At 39.1% G+C, this 20,958-nt stretch overlaps 1 protein-coding gene across 11 annotated transcripts in view; it reads left to right on the plus strand.

The window, feature by feature from the left end:
- The window catches only part of HECTD1 (HECT domain E3 ubiquitin protein ligase 1), a 64,409-nt gene that overhangs the window by 40,316 nt on the left and 3,135 nt on the right, over window positions 1-20,958 (plus strand). For 6 of the 11 annotated variants that reach the window (XM_081207393.1, XM_081207389.1, XM_081207392.1 and 3 more), the window contains 18 exons: window positions 345-511; window positions 745-921; window positions 3,313-4,149; window positions 6,350-6,571; window positions 10,531-10,664; window positions 12,548-12,704; window positions 13,209-13,431; window positions 14,070-14,124; window positions 14,366-14,548; window positions 14,909-15,119; window positions 15,212-15,297; window positions 17,186-17,313; window positions 18,487-18,688; window positions 18,826-18,963; window positions 19,081-19,688; window positions 20,095-20,173; window positions 20,290-20,383; window positions 20,508-20,658. In XM_081207393.1, coding sequence (XP_081063519.1) covers window positions 345-511; window positions 745-921; window positions 3,313-4,149; window positions 6,350-6,571; window positions 10,531-10,664; window positions 12,548-12,704; window positions 13,209-13,431; window positions 14,070-14,124; window positions 14,366-14,548; window positions 14,909-15,119; window positions 15,212-15,297; window positions 17,186-17,313; window positions 18,487-18,688; window positions 18,826-18,963; window positions 19,081-19,688; window positions 20,095-20,173; window positions 20,290-20,383; window positions 20,508-20,658 — 3,852 coding nt within the window. The remainder of the gene's footprint in view (window positions 1-344; window positions 512-744; window positions 922-3,312; window positions 4,150-6,349; window positions 6,572-10,530; window positions 10,665-12,547; window positions 12,705-13,208; window positions 13,432-14,069; window positions 14,125-14,365; window positions 14,549-14,908; window positions 15,120-15,211; window positions 15,298-17,185; window positions 17,314-18,486; window positions 18,689-18,825; window positions 18,964-19,080; window positions 19,689-20,094; window positions 20,174-20,289; window positions 20,384-20,507; window positions 20,659-20,958) is intronic. The other 5 variants (XM_081207398.1, XM_081207390.1, XM_081207395.1 and 2 more) reach the window with 4 other exon arrangements.

Genomic DNA, 20,958 nt, shown 5'->3' on the forward strand with positions numbered 1-20,958 from the left:
GGAAGCGAAACAATAAGCCATGATCCGCCCCACCCCCCAATTCAATAGCAGCGACAAGCAAAATTGCCTAAATTGGGCCATTCATGGTAAGCCACTAACTGTGGTTTACCATAACATATGAACAAGGCCCAAGTCAACAGTGCTAAGTGAAACACAACTATTAAATAAATTTAATTCATGTGATGGTATAATGGAGAGAGTAATTTTCTGTTTGTTAACTGGTGGTCTTTTTGATCCATGAAAACCACAATACAAATAATTAATATTTCTCTGTGTTTTTGTCATGACACTTAAATTTATCATTACCTATTTTTTTCCTTCAACTTCCCCAAACTAATGTAAAGGTCAACAGCAACATGGCCACTAGATCTACAAAAGGATGAGAAGCAAGGCTGGAGGCATGTAAGAATTAAGCAAATGGGGAAGAATGCCAGTGGGCAAACACACTACCTCTCTCTATCTGGATTTGAACTTTATGGCACTGTGAATGGTGTGTGTGAAGATCAGCTAGGTAAGCAATGTAGATAGAATGATTTCTTGTTCTTACCACCAGCTATTGTAATGTAGACCATGAATTAAACTTTTTAAAAAACTTAGTGCCAATCTAGAGCATGTTTCTAAGCATGTTTTAAGATCAAAATATCCGTTTGATATTTGAAATACCTGCCACCAAGTTGGAATGCTTAAATCTTGTATAGATAGCTTAACCAGCAGTGTTTCATTACTAGTTTTGATTGCATGTAGGAAAAGCAGCTAAAGAAGCAGAGGCTAATCTGCGAAGGCAGAGGAGACTGGTACGCTCTCAGGTTCTGAAGTACATGGTTCCAGGTGCCCGTGTCATCAGAGGAATTGATTGGAAATGGAGAGATCAGGATGGTAGTTCACAAGGTGAAGGCACTGTTACAGGCGAATTGCACAATGGTGAGCAACTGCTTAAACAATTAGCTCTCTTTATTCCACAAGTTATTTATAGTAGTTCACTGCATTTTCTAGTTTGGTGATTAGGGAAATATAGATTCAGAAATCAAAAGGAAGACAGAAAGGAAATAGTGTACTGTTTCAGTTGCAGATAGGTAGCCGTGTTGGTCTGCCATAGTCAAAATAAAAAAATTCCTTCCAGTAGCACCTTAAAGACCAACTAAGTTAGTTCTTGGTATGAGCTTTCGTGTGCATGCACACAGTGTATCTGAAGAAGTGTGCATGCACACGAAAGCTCATACCAAGAACTAACTTAGTTGGTCTTTAAGGTGCTACTGGAAGGAATTTTTTTATAGTGTACTGTTTGGTCATGTTAAATTAAGAGTGCATTTGTCATAGTGACCTGCTGACATAAAGAAAACCTGTTTGAGCTTCTTCAGATAAAATTAGCACCCGAGTTCTAAACATTTCTACCTCAAAATAAGTTTTACTTATAGTGATGGAACTTGTTAATCAATAAGCATGTTTAAAATCACTGCCTAAAAGTGAAAGAAAAGCAGGGCACAAAGGGAGCCTGTAGAATAATGTAAGATTTGCAGAAGTAGTAAGTGAAATTCCTTGGAAAAACCAGGAGAAAACCTCTCACTTAATTACTGGGTGGGTAAGAAGTCCTAAGATATCACTTGCCTCTTGACCTCAAGAAGCATCCAGAAATTGAGAAGGACAAACCGGTTCATAAACTCCCCCAGGTATTAGTCACACCTAACTTCCCTAGTTCTAGGAGATTCTGACTTGTACTTTGGGAAACTTTTATTTCAAGAAAGAAAATGTTAGAGTTACTTGATGGTTAGAGATCAAGAACCAAGGTCTTATTGGAACAGTATTCCTTGGGGAAGTAAAGTACCACCACTCACATTTGATTTTCACATGTCCATAAAATACAGTGTTACATACAAGTTGTGCTAATTACATGCAACTCCAATATACAGATTAGCTGTGGCATTTCTGCTCCTATATTTTGTGTGTTGAGTTATGGGTATGAATAATTGATCCAGTGTCTAAGAAGAATAAATATTTCCTGTCTGTATAATATCAGAATACCTTGCTATCCCTTTTCTGGCTTGGCATTTGCAACTTGCTTTTTCTTCAGCTTTTGTCAAGTTCTCTGCCATTTCTTACCTTACTAGCTTCGCTGGGATCAAGTTTCTGTTTTCTTAATACTAATATATGATTAAACCAAAGTGGGGAATGCTAAGAGGCAGATATTAAATTTCCAGTGGCATAGCAATTAGATTTAAAAATCTATTTTTTGAGGAAGGATATGATGCCACATTCAAGGTCTCCATCTCAAGTGTATCTTTTCTTTAGAATGATCCTTCTCCTATTATGCAAAAAAATCATCCTAATAATCATTCACTTAAAAATACTTGTGAAAAGTAGTTGAAAATTAGATAGAAGTAGAAAAGTAGATAGAAAATTTTGTGGTGATATTTTAATGTGCTTGTCTTCTTTTAGCATTCAAGATTTGATTAACTAGTTCCCCCACCCTGAATCCATCACTCTATGAACCATATTAGGCCAAGTTCCAAGAAAACAATTCTCTCTAGTTCCCATATCAACTAAAAATCTTCTTCCAAGGGAGTAATTGTTAAACAAAAACTGGAGTGCCAGTTATTTAAAATGTAATTAAAATAATGCATAGAGAAAGGTCTTCATATCATAAGCAGAAGGAAGCTGCAAGGATGCTCCTTGGACCCAAGCGTGGTCTGTTTGCCCTCCCTTCCCTTCCCACCCACCTTTTAAATAAAGGTTCAAGGACTGTCTTGCCACAACCTAAAGGAAAGCCTGGTTTCAGGTGCAGTTTGAACTGCATTTAGCACTGCTGTGGTTGACCAACAACTGAGGATGGAGGCCAACCATACTTAGCGAGCTGACTTAAAATAGAATAATGGATTTCCCCCAGTAACTTAAAAGACTGTAGTATGTGAAACATAATAACAGTTACCAAGTATTCTGATAAGAAAACCATTTAAATGCCCACACACTTCTGCTACACATAGCTCAAACTTTCCTTTTAAGGGAATTAAAATTTTAAACTTATAGTTACTTTTAATACAAAACATTTTTTTACATTTTTGACTGGATTCTCAGATCTTGAGTATTAAATTGAACTATGGTAAGAGCTGTCCATTTTAATGTAGTACACCTACAATGATCACACTGCTTGAATTTCAAACCTTTCTATTATTTCGTTTGGCTTTAAAGCCTATTAAGTAATTTCTGTGACTCAAGATAGCGGCCCAATGAGAAGCTGATCCCATATTGTGGAGCTACTGTCTTGACACGCTCCTGTCTGCTTTCTGCTGGGTCTCACAAACTCCTGTCCCTTTCTAGGCTGGATTGATGTCACCTGGGATGCTGGTGGCTCTAACTCTTACCGTATGGGCGCAGAAGGAAAATTTGACCTCAAGCTTGCCCCAGGGTACGACCCTGATTCAGCGGCATCACCCAAACCTGTTTCATCCACTGTTTCAGGCACAACGCAGTCATGGAGCAGCTTGGTGAAAAACAACTGTCCAGACAAGATGACTGCTGCTGCAGGCTCTTCAAGTAGAAAAGGAAGTAGCAGTTCTGTGTGTAGCGTGGCCAGTAGCAGCGACATCAGCTTGGGTTCGACAAAAATGGAGCGGAGATCTGAAAATGTAATGGAACAAAATATAGTTTCAGGCACTGACGTTCATGAGCCAATTGTTGTCCTTTCCTCTGCTGATGGCATGCCTCAGACTGAAGTAGGGTCAGCGTCCAGTGCAAGTACCAGCACCTTGACAGCCGATGTGGGAAATGAAAATGTTGAAAGAAAGCTTGGAACTGACAATTCAATCCGCACAACTGGGGAGTCCAATGCTATATCCATGGGAATTGTTAGTGTGAGTTCTCCAGATGTTAGCTCGGTATCTGAGCTGACAAATAAAGAAGCTGCTTCTCAGAGACCCCTTAGTTCTTCAGCAAGTAACAGACTATCAGTGAGTTCGCTTCTGGCTGCTGGGGCTCCAATGAGTTCCAGTGCAAGTGTTCCTAACCTATCCTCACGAGAAACCTCTAGTTTGGAGTCCTTCGTCCGGAGAGTGGCGAACATCGCTCGCACCAATGCCACTAACAACATGAATTTAAGCCGAAGTAGCAGTGATAACAACACTAATACTTTAGGAAGAAATGTCATGAGCACTGCAAGTAAGTAAAAATAAATACCTGCCAACTTATGCTGCACCTGTGAAATGGGAAGAAATGGGCTTGCCATTCTTGACATAATGGTAGCTTTGAAGAGTCATCTGGGGTGGTATAATAGCTATATTGCCCCCAGTTTTGTATTGTCTTGGAAAATTGCTCTTGCTGCAGTAATTAAGGAATTGTGCAGCAGGATTTACTTACTCCATTTACTTAATGTTTGATTTCAGGGGGAATTAAAGTAAATATCATTGCTAAGAAGAAATCTAGGTGCCACAACATCATAGCTAAGTCTGTTCTGGTACTTATAGCACTGAAATCCTTTGGATAGATTAGAAGAGCATTAAATTGTTTCTTAATTCTAATCTATCAGTGATGTTCCTAGAAATAAATGCATGTCTCATAGAAATTTGCTTAGAATGTTGTACTTGAATTTGAATTAATTTGGAAACTCTGGTGCTTATATTCTCACTCTTCAAAATATTGAAAAATCTCTCATTCATCTGAAATAGGTAAAAAGCTTAGGGGAAACAGTGTTGTCTTAAAATTGCTCATACTTTTTAAAAACAAATGGGTGTTACAAACACAGATTTATATGTGCTGCCATTTATTTTTGTTTCTATGCTTTACTGCAGTTCTTGCTACGAGGCTAAAATGTTAAGAATGTAGACAAAGGGCTTCTTTAGATAGACTAAGGAGATACTGCTGATTTAGTTTTATATTGAAAGAATAAGATGACAAGTTATTTCTCTATTTTGTCTTTTGTCAACTATGGTCCATGCTTGGCAGAGGGTTGAGCCATGGAAGTGCAGCCATTCTAGTCTTTTTTTTTAATGTGGTGAGCAGTGCCTGATATGAAATGGGAAAAGAATAGCCAACTAGTGTGTGCATTGGAAACTGAACTGCTGCCCTTATTACTTGAAAATTTGTGGGAACTGCTGTTCACCTTTCCCTTTATTTGGAAATGTTATTATTTGCACTTTAGAGAATATTGTAAAAATCCATTTTCTCATATGTTTATATTTAAAAAAACGAGTTGAAACATGACTGTGAAAACTTACTTGAACTAAGATGAGTTTAGTAAAACATAGTTTTATTCTATATAATTATTTTACTGTGTTTAATTTTTCCACCCCATATTATCGATGATAAGCACTAATAAAATGGATTAACTCACTAGAGTCAGTAGTGAGATGGTCCAAATGTAATACCAGACCATAGTTTGTAAACCTAAACCAAGTTTGTTGTGATGCTTGAACTTAAACTATTTGGCAAATCATGATTTTCAAGTGGTACCAAGTAAGAACTTGAAACCATAATTTGATTTTAGTTTGCAAAAACAATTTTAGCAAACTGTGGTTTGGGATGTATATATGCACTCAGAAAGCATGATTTGAGATGTTTGTTGTTCCTTTAAGAGAGCATTCTGGGATTCTCAGGAAAGAGGGAGAAACCACACACATAGTTTGCCCGCACACTTGGGACCCAAAGCAGATAAAATTAGATGATTCTTGGTTCATTCTATATTAGTTAAATTACTACCAATGCTTTTGAAAATGTGGGACTATATCTTGGATTGATCTATTTACAGCAACTATTCAAGACAATCCTGTTTAAAAGTTCAAATTTATTCATGGAAATTAAACAAAAGATTATTGTTCCTATTGAAAGCATTCCTCCCTTCCCCTCCGCTTCCAAGAGGAATTTGTTAATGCAACTGTTCTGCTAATCTGCTCAGAAAGGGAAAGGGCTCTCCAAAAGCAGTGCTGAACTCACTCTTTTATCTCTGGAGGACCAACATATGTGTTCAGTATTCTCCAAAGAGCACTAGGACCACCCCTTAGTGGGTGGTATGTTCCTCTTATTGCTAGAGGCACAAATGTCATCACTCTAACAGAATCTCTGTTTGACTCTTCTCTTGGAGTGACAGTTTTTCCTGCCTAGATTGAAGCAGCATTACATTCACTTAGCTCTTATCATAGTACTTGTTCAAAACTAGAATGTGGGCTACTTCAACACAAGCAGATTTCTATTTTGGTCTTTTGTTTTACTTGAAGCCCTTTCTTGCATTGGCCTGTAATTTTGCACTGATGAATAAGATAGACTTGGTGACTATTTAAAATATTGAAACACATTGAAGCACTCATGAATGTAAACTGTTCTACTCTGGATCATTTATTTTATCTTACCATATCTTTATCTATAGCTTCTCCTCTAATGGGTGCCCAAAGTTTTCCTAATCTGACTACAACTGGTACCACATCAACAGTGACCATGTCTACATCCAGTGTTACTAGCAGCAGCAATGTAGCCACAGCAACTACAGTTTTATCTGTTGGTCAGTCACTTAGTAACACTCTAACTACTAGCCTAACATCAACATCTAGTGAGAGCGATACAGGTCAGGAAGCAGAATATTCTTTATATGGTAAGTTTCATTTTTAAATGAACATAAGCAGATTTCCCATTAATAATTTTCTGTTTTCACCTTTACTTTTGTTATGGGTTTCTCACTTAGTTATTTCATTACTAAAGCATATCAAATAACGGAGCTGTTTACCCTGTTACCACTTACATAAAGGGTTCCCCAGCAAAGGCTTTTACTCCCAGTGTCATCTTTTCTATAAACATCAGCTTTTCACAATCCTCTACATTCTTTGTATTTATGATATTTTTTATAGCATTTCAGTATAAAGGTATTTAAAATGTAGGACAATTGATTTGAATGTCTTAGCCTATTAAGAAAACTTCTAAAAATTCAGAAATCCATATATATATATATGTATTATATCACTGTTATGTCTAGTCTTTCAGTATGGTGTGCTGCAGTTATTGATTCTGTGAAGTAAGTTCACATTGAAAACAGTGGCTTAGATCCAAATTTGTGTGAGCAGAATTCCACTTGTGCAATGAGACTTTCCCATCTTCCAATTGCAACCCCTGCTCACCTCCCCCCCCCACCAAAGGTGACTTCTGGGGTTTGGTGGACCATCCAGAATTGGGTGGGAACAGGGGTGCCAACTTGAATAAAATATTTGGGGTCCCCAGGTAAGCCTGTCCTGCATAATTGATCACAAGACGTGGTGCATGCACACCATTTGAATGGCAATGCCCATCAAATTTGGGTTCAGCTCCCTCAAATATGTTATGGGGGGGTTGAAGGGAGCTTGGCCCCTAGGAGTTGCCTCCCATGGGTGGAATATTCTGATAGAAGAACACATTATGGATCAAAGTTCACATGTATGAATTTAGAACCGTTGTCAAAATTCTAAGTTGAAAGGCATTGACAGCTAATAATACTTCATATCTCCACAGCACATTCACTGTTTCATGTGCATTAGCCTGGTCCCTTGTCACAGGCAAAATCTCCAGTCAGCTGTACTGGTGTACTGCTCCATTATCACAAACACAACTGTGAAATCACATGGCAAACCATAATTCAGTGGCAGCTATCCATAGTTTGCCAGCTTCAACATGTCAGCAAACTCTAGGAAAATCCTATAAATAGAAGAGGAAGCATGTGTCAGGAAAGAAGAGAGCACACAAGCCTACAGAAGTCCCCCAACATGACCTTGAGAACTGGGTTCATTAGGTCTAAACCTGGCCAGTGTTATTATTGTTGTTATTAATTTTTATACTACCCTTCATTCACAGATTAAAGGACAGTTCACAACATAAAAATACAAAATGAGACCACAAACTATATAACAGAGAAACAGAAATAAACCAATAACTCTCCTCCCACAAACATTTAAAAGACCATAGATTGTTTAATCAGCCAAAGGCCTGGTTATAGAAAAACATTTACACCTGGTGCCATGCTTATAAGTAATCATATTTATGGGGAAACAAAACAGCTTGGCATGCACACATTTGCTTCGAAATAGTAAAGACCTACAGAAGCTTAACTGCATCATTTTCACACAGAGGTCATTTCAAATAGCTTTTCACGTGGGGAAAATTGAAGATGTCTTAGTAGCAGAAAGTCCTGGGGTTGCTAATGCTTATTCCCAAAGAGATTTGGAGTTTGGTCAATGGGTTCTGCTAGGCTTCTTGGTGTATTTCTTGCAGTAAGCACAGGGATCAACATTATATTCTTCTCCTAAGACACTCATGCAACAGTCAGAGCTGTTGGAGGTCAGAACTTTTCTGCCATGGCGGAAGCAGTTCTTTAAAATAATCAGTTGCATCATATACGTGCAGGAAAAGTCTGAATAGTAATGTGTCTTTCAGACATTATAGTGGAGATTTGAAGGCCCAGATTCTGGGAGGGGCAGAAGAATAGCATTAAAAATAAAGAGCTTATTTAGGGGATGGCTGCAAAAAAAGTTACATGAGCTGCTGCTTTCATGGGAGTAGGAAGAGAACTTAGTGGGAAGATTGTCATTCATCCCTTTAGAGCACACACACAAAAATGCAATGTTCTAGGAGATGGAATGGTAGGATTGGATCACCTAATCTGCTACACTAGCTAGAGGTCTAGGAAGTTCCTAGCTGTTATTTGTACACGGATAGTAACAAGTTGTGTGACTGTACAGATGACCGCTGGATCATTGCTTGAAGGAAAAGCTCTGCAGAGAGAGTGCTAGTTTTCTCCCATTTCCTGTTTGGTACTTAGGGGTGACTGCACACAAAATGGAAGTGATAAGATCCCCAACAAAAGGCTTTATTACTGTAGAATAAATGTAAGAATCCTCAAAGGGTTTACCGCATATTGGCGTGGATAGATTCCATTTGAGTTAGGAGCTGAAAAGGAAGTTCTCGGGGAAGCGTTGGGGACAAAAGGGAATGGTAGAATTAAGGGATAGAAATTATATCAAGCTCTTGGGGGAATGAACCTAGACAGTGCTGGAACTTGTAATGAATATTTCACATTGTATCAGCAGAAGCCACTGGGAAATGCTGCATGCCACTGGCTGTGGGAAGGCATCCTTTCAGAGTACAGACCGATTCAAGAAATTATGTGGGCCTTTGCAAATTAGAATTTAGAATGAGAATTAATTTTTTAGTCTGGAAGTGGCATCTGTTGAATTCCTAGACTGCAGTATGAAGCAGAATTTGAAAGCTATAAGCATCTCTCAGATATATTCATGTACCTGTTAAAGATGCGTTTAGGCTGATGTTCTAATGCCATAAACTTTAGAAAGTTGTCTTACAATTTGCTTTGAGTGCTAGTTGCCATATTTGAGGTATAAGTGATTATCAGAGTAGCAGTTTGTCTTTTTTATCCCTGGGGAGTTGTTGTTTTTGCCACATTAGTTTTGAATTATGAATATATTGTTAAAATCTCCATAGAGCATGGTTATTAGAGAGTAAGAAGCCAGTGTCCCAGGTTCAGATGTTATGGGAGGTCAAGCTTAATGATGGCTTTCTGGTTGGTTAGTCCCATTTGCATGATCTCAAGAGCCTGTAATATGTTTTAAGAAAGTTAACAACCCACGAAATGCAAAAATGCCTCCTATAAAACCAGGAGATTACGCTGTATTGGGATTTAGACTGCTTCATATGTGACAGGCATCCCGTATGAACATAAATTGTATGTAAAAAACGCGCAGTTTCTGACTTTCCTAGAGTTAGGATTTTTATATATGCACAATTTCTGCTTGTATAGGAAACAAAGCACCATTTTCCAATTCCCTTCTTGCCTTGCTCCTACAATGTAGGCAGATGTACATTGCTATATTTTTTATGGGACTGATAATTGCTTTCAAAGTGAAAAAAAACCATCCTTCCATGTTTGAAACTGTAGGCATTACATGTGTCATTACAGTTGTGGGTTCAGTGCTGTTAGTTAGCAATGTACCTGCAGTTCTTTGGGTGCTCTGAACACAGAACAAGAAATGGAAACCTGTCTTTCATGAATGGTTGAAGGCCTGCTATGTACCAGTATTAGTAGTTGTCATTGTAGAACTTGGAATACTGCTATTTTAGAAGTGTTCCTGTGGTTTTTCTTTTCTCATGGTTTGACACATTGCTACAGGAATGAAAGTGGTTTATGAGATAATTTGCTAATATTATATGACGTTTTTGAAAATGAAAGGAAATAAGTTCTATGAAACATGTATTGCAACTGTAGTAGCAAAATTATTGGCTTGCTAGCCATTTCCACTAATGGTTTGTGCTTACAAATGGGATCAGTTTGTCTGAGTATCTTACCTTATTCCAAATAGTTTCCCATTCCTTTTCAGGTTGTTTTCTGAAATGCTTTCCCCCTTTGTCAAAATTCATTAAATAGGTTTCTTCTCTACTGTCTTGAGCCTCTTTTTCCTGTTCCTGCTTTGAATTTATAGAACAAAATCAGTCTTCATCCTTACAGCCTTTTTTTTTTTTAAAGCAAACAACAAGCAACTGAGTTCTTAGTGTGTGGTTTGTGTGTGTTCTGTGTAGATTTTCTTGATAGCTGTCGGGCCAGCACTCTGTTAGCGGAGTTAGATGATGATGAAGACCTACCTGAGCCAGATGAAGAAGATGACGAAAATGAAGATGACAATCAAGAAGATCAAGAGTATGAAGAAGTTATGGTACAGTGCACATCTATTTTTACAATATTGTCTGATCTGAAGTTATTTGGGGACCATATCAAAAAACCTTCTACTCTCCTGAACTTGTAGTATAGTATAGGTTGTTCATCGTGGACCAGTTTTGTCAATTTAGAGAACTTGTCCGTTTTTAAAGCAGCAGCAGCAGCTTGTCATTTCAGTGGCTTATTACAAAAGTTCTACCTTGTTTACAGATCAAATGTCCTTTTATTATTAGTTCAGTGGAACGTCGAAAGAAACCCCTAAATAACAGATTATGTAAATAGATTCTACTACAATAAATGTCCAGTTTGGTACTTTCCCTCCCCCGTTCCATTATATCAGTGTCAAATTATCTGAGGTGAACTCTTACAGAATATGACCTTGGATATGGCTTATGGGCTGCAAACAGTCTTTAGCTGTATGCTTATATGTAGCAATTTGGGGGATTAAAAATGAGGTGCTGCTACTTGTATTTTGATAATTTTTCTATTGGTGACACTGCAAAGTGGCTGCCATGCACCAGCCTAAAAAGAGATGCTGGTACTTCATACTGGTGAGTACCGTCACACCCACAAAAATACTGCATATATGTGATCTGTGTTAGAAATCTGAATTGTAGATGCCAGATTAACTTGAGTCTTGATTCTGCTTGAAAAGAATCAAGGATGAGAATTCACATAATTTCCTCTGTAAATTTGGCTAAACAAGTGACAGCTATGTTTGTGCATTTTAAGTAAGTTAAACAGGATAGCATTGATGCTTTAAGTCAGGGGTCAGCAAGGTTTATCTTTGCCTGGGCCAGATTGGTCCTGCAGAGATCCCTATGCGGGCCGGATTGTGCATGTGCATGAGTGCGCGCGCCCATGATTTCCGGCATCTGCGCATGCGCAGACTCGATTTCCGGTGTCACGGAAGCGAGCCCCCGCGCCGTGGGGTTTAGGGGCGGCTCGTGGGCCGGTCAAATGACCTCTGTGGGCTGTTTCCGGCCCATGGGCCTTAGGTTGCTGACCCCTGCTTTAAGTTTTTGAAAGTGTAGGTGAGACTCTACAGTGTACAGCAAGTTCAGTTTGTTTACTTATACGTAGCTAATCTCGTGCTATTCTCATGGCTTACCCAACTTAAATAACCGTCTCTGAAGACAGTTCAGAAACTTCAGCTGGTGCCAAATTTGGCTGCCAGGTTGCTCACCCAGGCAAAATGGTTTGAGCATATTACACCGATCCTGCCCCAACTGCACTGGTTGCCAGTTCATTTCCAAGCCAAATTCAAAGTGCTGGTTTTGACCTATATAGCCTTAAAGTTGATTGTTGAATCCTTTGTTTTAATGTATTTATATTTTGATGTTAGCCGCCCTGAGCCCGGTAATGGCTGGGTAGGGTAGGATATAAATAAAATTTACTATTATTATTATTATTAGCCTCAGGACAGCAATACCTCGGTGACTGCCTCTCCTTGTATGGACTGAGGCCCTCTTAGTGTGTCCCGTCCACAAGAGACCCAAGGGCAGCAACACAAGAGTGGGCCTTTTCTGTGGTGGCTCCCCATTTGTGGAATGCTCTCCCCAGGGAGGCTCGCCTGGCGAAAATGTTTCTCTTAAACCAGCCCTTTGGCTGATTGGACATTCTGTGGCCTTTTAAATGTGTTTGTGGGAGGAGGTGTTATTGGTTTGCTCTTCTTTCATTTTGTATTTTGAGTTCTCATTTTGTATTTTCATATTGTGAACTGCCCTTTGATCTTCAAGTGAAGGGCAGTATACAAATTTAATTAATTAATTAGTAATTAGCAACAGCAGCAATAGATAGTTTTGTACTTATCTATCCAGTGTGGGTTTAAAAAATGAAAATAACTTTTTTGTTCGTTTTGCCATTTGTGTTACATAATAGGAAGAAGAAGAGTATGAAACAAAAGGAGGTCGTAGAAGAACATGGGATGATGATTATGTTTTGAAACGTCAGTTTTCTGCTTTAGTACCTGCGTTTGATCCTAGACCTGGCCGTACTAATGTTCAACAGACAACTGATCTTGAAATCCCTCCCCCAGGTATATCCATGAGTTGTTTGAAAAACCATGTGCGAAGTATAAATATATATTATACACGTACAAATACACAAACATGTCAGAGAACCTAAGAGAAGAACAAGATTGGAGGAGGAGAGACACAACTAGGTTTGGGATGGACATGTTAAGATACCTACCACCTTCCCAAACTTTCTCCCTTCACAAATCTAGGTTGTAGCAGGGGAGGGACACACTCTGTTTTCACAGGGAAGAAGCTGATGAGAATGAGATGCTGAATGGAGAAAGGAGTTTGAAGCAAGTGAGATTTGAATGAGTGAGTCAGGTACCATGTAAGGGTAACAGGGTAAAGCTGAAATGCTTATTCTCTCCTCCTCCCCCTTGTGAAATTTCAGAGGCCTTTACTTTGAATTTATTTTCAGGTCTAGATAAGAATTACGATATCATGAAATATATGTGAGATGTTGAAAGCTGTTGCAGACTTTAAAAAACCTATTACTCATTGCACTGATTTATCACTGATTACAGGAACACCCCATTTGGAACTCCTGGAAGAAGTTGAGTGTACACCATCTCCCCGTTTAGCACTTACCTTGAAAGTTACAGGCCTTGGTACATCTCGCGAGGTTGAGCTGCCCCTAACAAATTTTCGATCAACCATCTTTTACTATGTTCAAAAATTGCTACAACTTTCCTGCAATGGCAACGTGAAATCTGATAAGCTCAGACGAATTTGGGAGCCAACATACACGTAAGACATTTAAAATCTGATGCTGTATCTAAAACAGTCTAAGGCTGCATTTTTTTGCAATGTGTATTTACAATCTATATCAAAAACTGCTGCTATGTCATCTCTTACCTTGTGGATGGTGGTTGTGCGGCAGTAGTGTTTGCATAGTGGTAGTCCTATGTAAACATTGGCATCATTTCTTTTTCCCTGCCTTAACATTTCAATGTTAGGGTTCTTACACTGTTTTTGAAATTGTAACAAATAAGTGTTGATGAAAGAATTCTTACCACAAAGAGTGCACTTGCTACATCAAAATGAATAGTTGTGCTTCAAGCTGGCCTGTAATTCAAAATGTATTCATGGTTTTTATAGTTTAAAGAAGTTAAAAACAAGATTCAAGAGCTGTTGCGCCAGCAGTTGAATTCTTGGAATGCGTTGTATCAGCTGCTTTGCCAGTCTAGTATTAAGAAGCATCATTGGCTGACTCACCAATGCTACTCTTGTGTGGCACGCAGCAAAGCATTCAGAATTATTTTAGTATGCAGAGTGTAAGCAGAAGACAATTTAAATTATATCGCAAGATTCATACTGATTTGGAAATAGTGCGTTCTGTTGTAGAAAGCCAGTACATAAATAACTCTAAATCTTTTCATGTTTAGAATTGTATACAGAGAAATGAAGGATTCTGATAAAGAGAAAGAAAGTGGGAAAATGGTGAGATAAATCTTAACTTTTCAATACTTATGTGGCTGTCAACAGATTTTTGTGCAGTTTGTGCACTTTAAAAAAAAGCAGCAGCTTTTTTAAAAAGCTACACTAACTGAGTTCTGTTGTATGGAAGATATGTTAAAGAATGTTTGTAAATGCATGTTCCTAAAGAAATGTGTGTAGTGCATGTGAAATGTTTCAAACTTTACAACCAGGAAATACCAACATTTGGTGGTTCCTGTTGTAGGGTTGCTGGTCAATAGAGCATGTGGAACAGTACCTTGGCACTGATGAATTACCAAAGAATGACTTGATAACCTACCTGCAGAAGAATGCGGATTCAGCCTTTCTGCGCCACTGGAAATTAACCGGCACTAATAAAAGCATTAGGAAAAACAGAAATTGTTCCCAGCTCATAGCTGCATACAAGGTATATGTCTGCATCTAAAAGTATTGATTTGGGGAATGTCTATGCTTTATTTTGCATCGTGTTATGAGTCCTGACAGAGGGACTTGATGTGTGACTAATGCAATTTACTCTGGTTAAATACGTTTATGTGTGACCCTCATGTTTAACTTTTACCAGCTCTAATGTTTTGTATGCTTTCGAATAGACACAGTATTATATTATTATTAATAATAATATAGTGCCTAACAACAGCTAAAGGCTCAGTATTTGCGTCATGCAAACCATGTTTACATTTTCTCTGTTTCAAAGTTCAAAATAATTACATCACAATTCTAACCTTTACTATGTATTTATTTTCCTTCCATTCATTTATTTACACAGGATTTTTGTGAACATGGATCAAAGTCCAGTTTGAGCCAGGGAGCTATTTCCACACTTCAGAACTCAGACATTCTTAGTTCAATAAAAGAACAGCCTCAAGCCAAAGCTGGTAGTGGACAGAATTCCTGTGGAGTAGAAGATGTTCTACAGTTGCTCCGTATTTTGTATATTGTTGCAAGTGACCCTTATTCAACTCGAAATTCTCAAGAAGGTAAGTAGGATGTAATACATTTCCCCCTAAAAGCTTCCACAAAGGAAACATATTATTAGTACATTATTATTCATTTCTATTAATAATTTCAGAAGGAGATGAACAGCTTCAGTTTAATTTCCCACCAGATGAATTCACAAGCAAAAAAATCACCACAAAAATTCTTCAACAGATTGAGGTAATATATATATATTTATTACTGAGATTATTTCTGAGGCATTTTAGTTTCATAGAAGCTGTTGTAGATGGTTGAAGTCTGAAATATCATCTTATTTAAAGGAAGCAGTGAAAATTATTTGAATGCGGTTTTTCTTCATTTGCTGGTTTTGTTTCATTATTTAGATGGCCCATGGTACTTGATACTGAAATTTGCCATGTGCTGGAAGGGAGCTTTGGTGAGGCATCCAAAGCTGAGTCAGTTGTACAGTTCAATTAATTGCAGCCTTGATCTTGAAAACTGAACATAGATTGGTAGGATTTTACTGACATAAGTCATAAAAGAATTAGAATTTCCTTTAAATTGCACTGTTATAAAAGCATGAAGTCTAGTGTGGTTAACGATTGCAGCATTGGACTGTGGGCACCAGATTCAAATTCTCACTTAGCCATGGGTGAACTTGGACAGTTTCTTCCTTTCAGCCTAATCTATTTTGGGATTATTTTGCAGATAAAAATGGGGGTGAAATGTGGGTTATCTATAAGTTAAAACACCTTGGAGGAAAGCTGGAAAATAAATGAATACAACACATTCAGTGATTAAAAATGACAGCTTATCATTTAAGAAAACTACTACTTTATTTAGTACTAGCAGGGAGTGGCTGATGTTTCCCTGGAATTTGAAAAAGCAGGATTATTATTTTTTAAAATGGATAGTGTAATTTGTGAAGTTTGGGACTGTGTGCACACACCTCAGCCCAAGGCCGAGAGTGGGTTCTTGTCACCTGGGCAGCCCAGGACCTCCCTACACACTGCCTAGGCTTGTGCCCTGGGGAAGTACAGTGGTGCCTCGCAAGACGAAAAGAATCCGTTCTGTGATTCTCTTCGTCTAGCGGTTTTTTCGTCTTGCGAAGCAAGCCCATTGACGGATTAGTGGATTAGCGCTATTAGCGGCTTTTAGCGGCTTATCTGCTGATCGGATCAGCTGATAAGCGGCTTAGCAGCTTAGAAAAGGGGGGGGGGAGGGAAAAAAACCAACAGGAACTCGCAAGACATTGTCGTCTTGCGAAGCAAGCCCATAGGAAATTCGTTTTGCGAAGCACCTCCAAAACGGAAAACTCTTTCGTCTAGCGGGTTTTCCGTCTTGCGAGGCATTCGTCTTGTAGGGCACCACTGTAACTTCAGTGCTGCTAATGCAGCGGTTTGACTTCACCCCCAGAGGCACACTCCATTGTCTCTTGACAGAGACAGATGCCAACAGCAACAATGCCAAAAATCAGGCAGAGTCCTCTTTCAGACTGACATCTTTATTCAAACTGGCTGTTGGTACCCCTTTCTGCTGAGTTTGAAATCTTGAGTTTGAAATCAGTGGTGTTTGGGCCCATCATGCCAAAGATCAGATCAGGCTTCCTCAACCTTGGCCCTCCAGATATTTTGAGACTACAATTCCCATCATTCCTGACCACTGGTCCTGCTAGCTAGGGATCATGGGAGTTGTAGGCCAAAAACATCTGGAGGGCCAAGTTTGAGGAAGCCTGGATCAGATGAACTCACACCAAAGTCACATTTTGAATCTCCACCTTTATTCAGAATGGTGGTTGACAGACCAGTGTCCACAAAAACTACCACCCCCACCTTGGGAACCCTTGTGTCAAGTTGGGCGATGATATATTGAGACGTTTGAATGCATTTAGAACAAACCATTTTCTGCAACATACAGTAGTAGATTTTTATTTAATTATGACCATTCTATTTACAACAATTGGTTTTTTTTTACAAAGTGCAAAAACTAGTGGTATAAGGTGAGTGTGTAGGAAAATATGAATGCATAAATAGTTATTGATCCATCATACATTTTGTATGTATTCTTCTGACATTGCATTTTAAACAGTGGGTGTATTAAATTACAGGAGCCATTGGCACTAGCAAGCGGAGCTCTGCCAGACTGGTGTGAACAGATAACTAGCAAGTGCCCTTTCTTAATTCCATTCGAAACTCGACAGCTGTATTTCACATGTACAGCATTTGGGGCATCAAGGTAAGAAACCTGAGACAAGCAAGTTGCTTATTTGCTGCAGTTTCAGAATATTGAATCTCATTAATGTCAGTATTTGGAATATCAGTGTTTCCTTGTGAAGAAATTGAATTTTTAGGTAGTAAATCCTAAATACACGAATTCTGTTATGATATGGATGCTGTTTGGTTTGAAAATGGTTAACACTGTGAAGGTGGGGGACTCTGGTCTTTTATTTCTAACTATAGTCAGAAAAGATAGTGTTGAGGGGGTTCAGCTGGCATTTTTCTAGGAAGCAACTAGACTGCTACAGGAGGTGTTTTGGTTACAAATTTGCAAAATTTTCTATTCTGGCCGTTAACAACAAAATCTAGCTTTTGTGTGAATTGGGAGTATGGAAAATGTCTAATTGTGAGAGGACGTTTAGTGCACATTCCATTAAAAATAATTGATTCTTGGTTATTGCCCAATGGGAATTCAGAATTCCAAGGATAACCTTATGATTGGTTAGAGGGTTTGACTGAAGTGAATTTAAGTGCAGGCATGTCACTGTTTGAGGGTCAGATGAATGAGAGGAGTCAATCAGTTGGCCAGAGCCTAGGAAGAGGCAGAAAGATAATAAGGAAACACTGGTGTCAGAGGCTGAGGAAAGCTAACCAGGAGAGAGAGAGAGAGAGAGAGAGAGAGAGAGAGAGAGAGAGAGAGTGAGTGTGTCTGTCTTCAAGGCAGTTCTCCTGCATAGCCTCTGGCAAAAATGATAGCAACTGACAAAAGAGATCACAGCTGTGACAACAGCAACAGTGTGTGCGGATGGAAGGGACAGAAGAGCAGCAGTGGCAGCATTGTGTTTGCTGGGATGGGACAGGGTGAGGTGGTGTTGAGGTGGAGGTAGCTTGTGGCAGATATGTGTGCCATCTGTGGGAGACAGGGAGTGACAAACCATGGTTCTCCCAGCCTTGCTCCACCCTGTCCCATTGAACTCTGTGCTGTTGCAAGGATATCACTTATTTTTTATTTATTTGAAATATTTCTTACCCATCCTTCACCCTAAGGTTGCAGGGTATTAACAATGATAAAATCTACAACTCATTTTTTGAAAGCAAACAGTGGCCTAAGGAAGGTCTCATTAAAAAGCTTTTCTGAGTCATGATGCGTATGAGTTTTAAAGCAATGTATCTGCATTTTTCCTGATACCAGAGCAATAGTGTGGCTGCAGAATCGACGTGAGGCCACTGTTGAGCGAACGCGAACTACAGGCACAGTGCGAAGAGATGATCCAGGAGAATTCAGAGTTGGGCGCCTTAAACATGAAAGAGTAAAAGTTCCACGTGGTGAATCCTTGATGGAGTGGGCAGAAAATGTAATGCAGATTCATGCGGACAGAAAGTCAGTCCTAGAGGTAAAATAGATTCCTCTTAAAAAATAATACTTTACTGCGTCTCTCACTTGTGTAGTGTTAAGTGAGCACAATTGTTTATTAGAAAAGATATATTCCAAAAGACTGCTAGTACTATTGTTGTGGTCTCTGGTTTCCAGGTGGAGTTTTTGGGAGAAGAAGGAACAGGATTGGGACCGACCTTGGAGTTTTACGCACTGGTGGCAGCAGAATTCCAGAGGACAGAACTGGGAGCATGGCTCTGCGATGACGACTTTCCGGATGATGAATCGCGTCAGGTATATTTTGTCTTAGTAGTAAGTCAGTAGAGCTGATAAGATACATTCTGTTTGTGTATCTCTTGAAATACCTTAACACTTTCCTTCACTTTTTTTTGATTTTTTTAAAAAAAACAGGTGGATATAGGTGGCGGATTAAAACCTCCGGGATATTATGTACAGCGATCTTGTGGTCTGTTCACAGCACCATTTCCACAGGATAGTGATGAACTTGAAAGAATAACCAAACTTTTTCACTTTCTGGGGATTTTCTTAGCCAAATGCATCCAAGACAACAGACTGGTGGACTTGCCTATTTCTAAGCCGTTCTTTAAACTCATGTGCATGGGAGACATTAAAAGCAATATGAGCAAATTGATTTATGAGTCGCGGGGTGACAGAGACTTGCACTGCACAGAAAGTCAATCAGAGGCGTCTACGGAAGAGGGGCACGATTCTCTCTCAGTAGGAAGCTTTGAAGAAGATTCCAAATCAGAATTTATCCTTGATCCACCAAAGCCTAAACCCCCAGCTTGGTTCAATGGGATTTTAACATGGGAAGATTTTGAATTGGTAAATCCTCACAGAGCAAGATTTTTAAAAGAAATTAAAGACCTTGCAATAAAGAGACGTCTAATATTAAGCAACAAAGGACTTTCAGAAGATGAGAAAAATACTAAAATGCAGGAACTAATGATGAAGAACCCATCAAGATCGGGACCTTCTCTTAGCATAGAAGATTTAGGGTAAGGTATTACACTCACCCCCCTTTTGCTCATATATACATGTGGCCACCTTGTGGAGTAATAAATTGACCTATGCATGTTTAGACATTTTGTTCCATACACTGAGAATTTTTTTTTAAAAGTGCTTTATCCATATCGTTTCTACTGTGTTCCTGTTTGGAATTTTCAAATTTTGTGAGATGATTCCCACTTAAGAGCAAACCAAACTGCCTTGCACAAACTCAGAACATTTCTCCATCTTGCTCAATATGATGCTAAGTGATTGATGGCAGCATTTCAGAGTTTCAGACAGAATTCCCAACCCTTCCAGGAAATGCCAGGGATTGAATCTAGGCCCTCTTTCATGCAAAGCATGTCTTCTGCCCCTATTGCTGTGTATCTACTAATTCCATCTCCTACCTTACAGGCTGAATTTCCAGTTTTGCCCTTCTTCCAGAGTATATGGCTTTACAGCAGTGGATCTTAAGCCTGGTGGTGAAGATGAGGTAGAGGAAAAATTCTTAATATGAGAGAGTTAAATATTACTTGATTTCCCCAAAATTCTTCTGTGATGTGATGTAATGTAAACATTCTCTGTCCATTTACATCGATTTCGTTACAGTTGGTTACTATGGATAATGCAGAGGAGTACGTAGATCTGATATTTGACTTCTGCATGCATTCTGGCATACAGAAACAGATGGATGCTTTTAGAGGTATGTAACTGACTAGCATATATGGGCTGTTTAACCATTTAAAGGAAATATTTATCAGTTAAGGAATTTCAAACATAACATGGTTCTCAGCTCGTGCTTATGCTTTTTTACTTTTTGTTTCAAGATGGCTTCAACAGAGTCTTTCCAATGGAAAAGCTGAGTTCCTTCAGTCATGAAGAAGTGCAGATGATTCTTTGTGGAAATCAGTCACCGTCGTGGGCAGCTGAAGATATAATCAACTACACAGAACCTAAACTTGGCTACACTCGAGACAGGTACTTTACCCAGTGGCAAGATATTTGCACTACTTTCAGGACTTGGCAACAAGGAATTGTGGGGTGTTGACACTGAAAATGCGTGGCAAATGCAGAAAATTCAATCTAGATAATTACACCTGACAGCTTCTAGGAGCCTCCGGTAAGAGCTGAGTCCAGGGTGGGGGACCAAAGGTGGACAGGCTACCCCAGAAGTAGCATGACGTGTCCCCCACCAGAGGTACTACCCCTCACCTAACACTCCATACACTCCTCTGGATATGAGTGCGTTGTTAATCAGTGGTGCTTCGCTTGAGCAGC

This window comes from Podarcis bocagei, assembly GCF_964188305.1.
Source record: "Podarcis bocagei genome assembly, chromosome: 1".
Classification (NCBI taxonomy): Eukaryota; Metazoa; Chordata; class Lepidosauria; order Squamata; family Lacertidae; genus Podarcis; species Podarcis bocagei.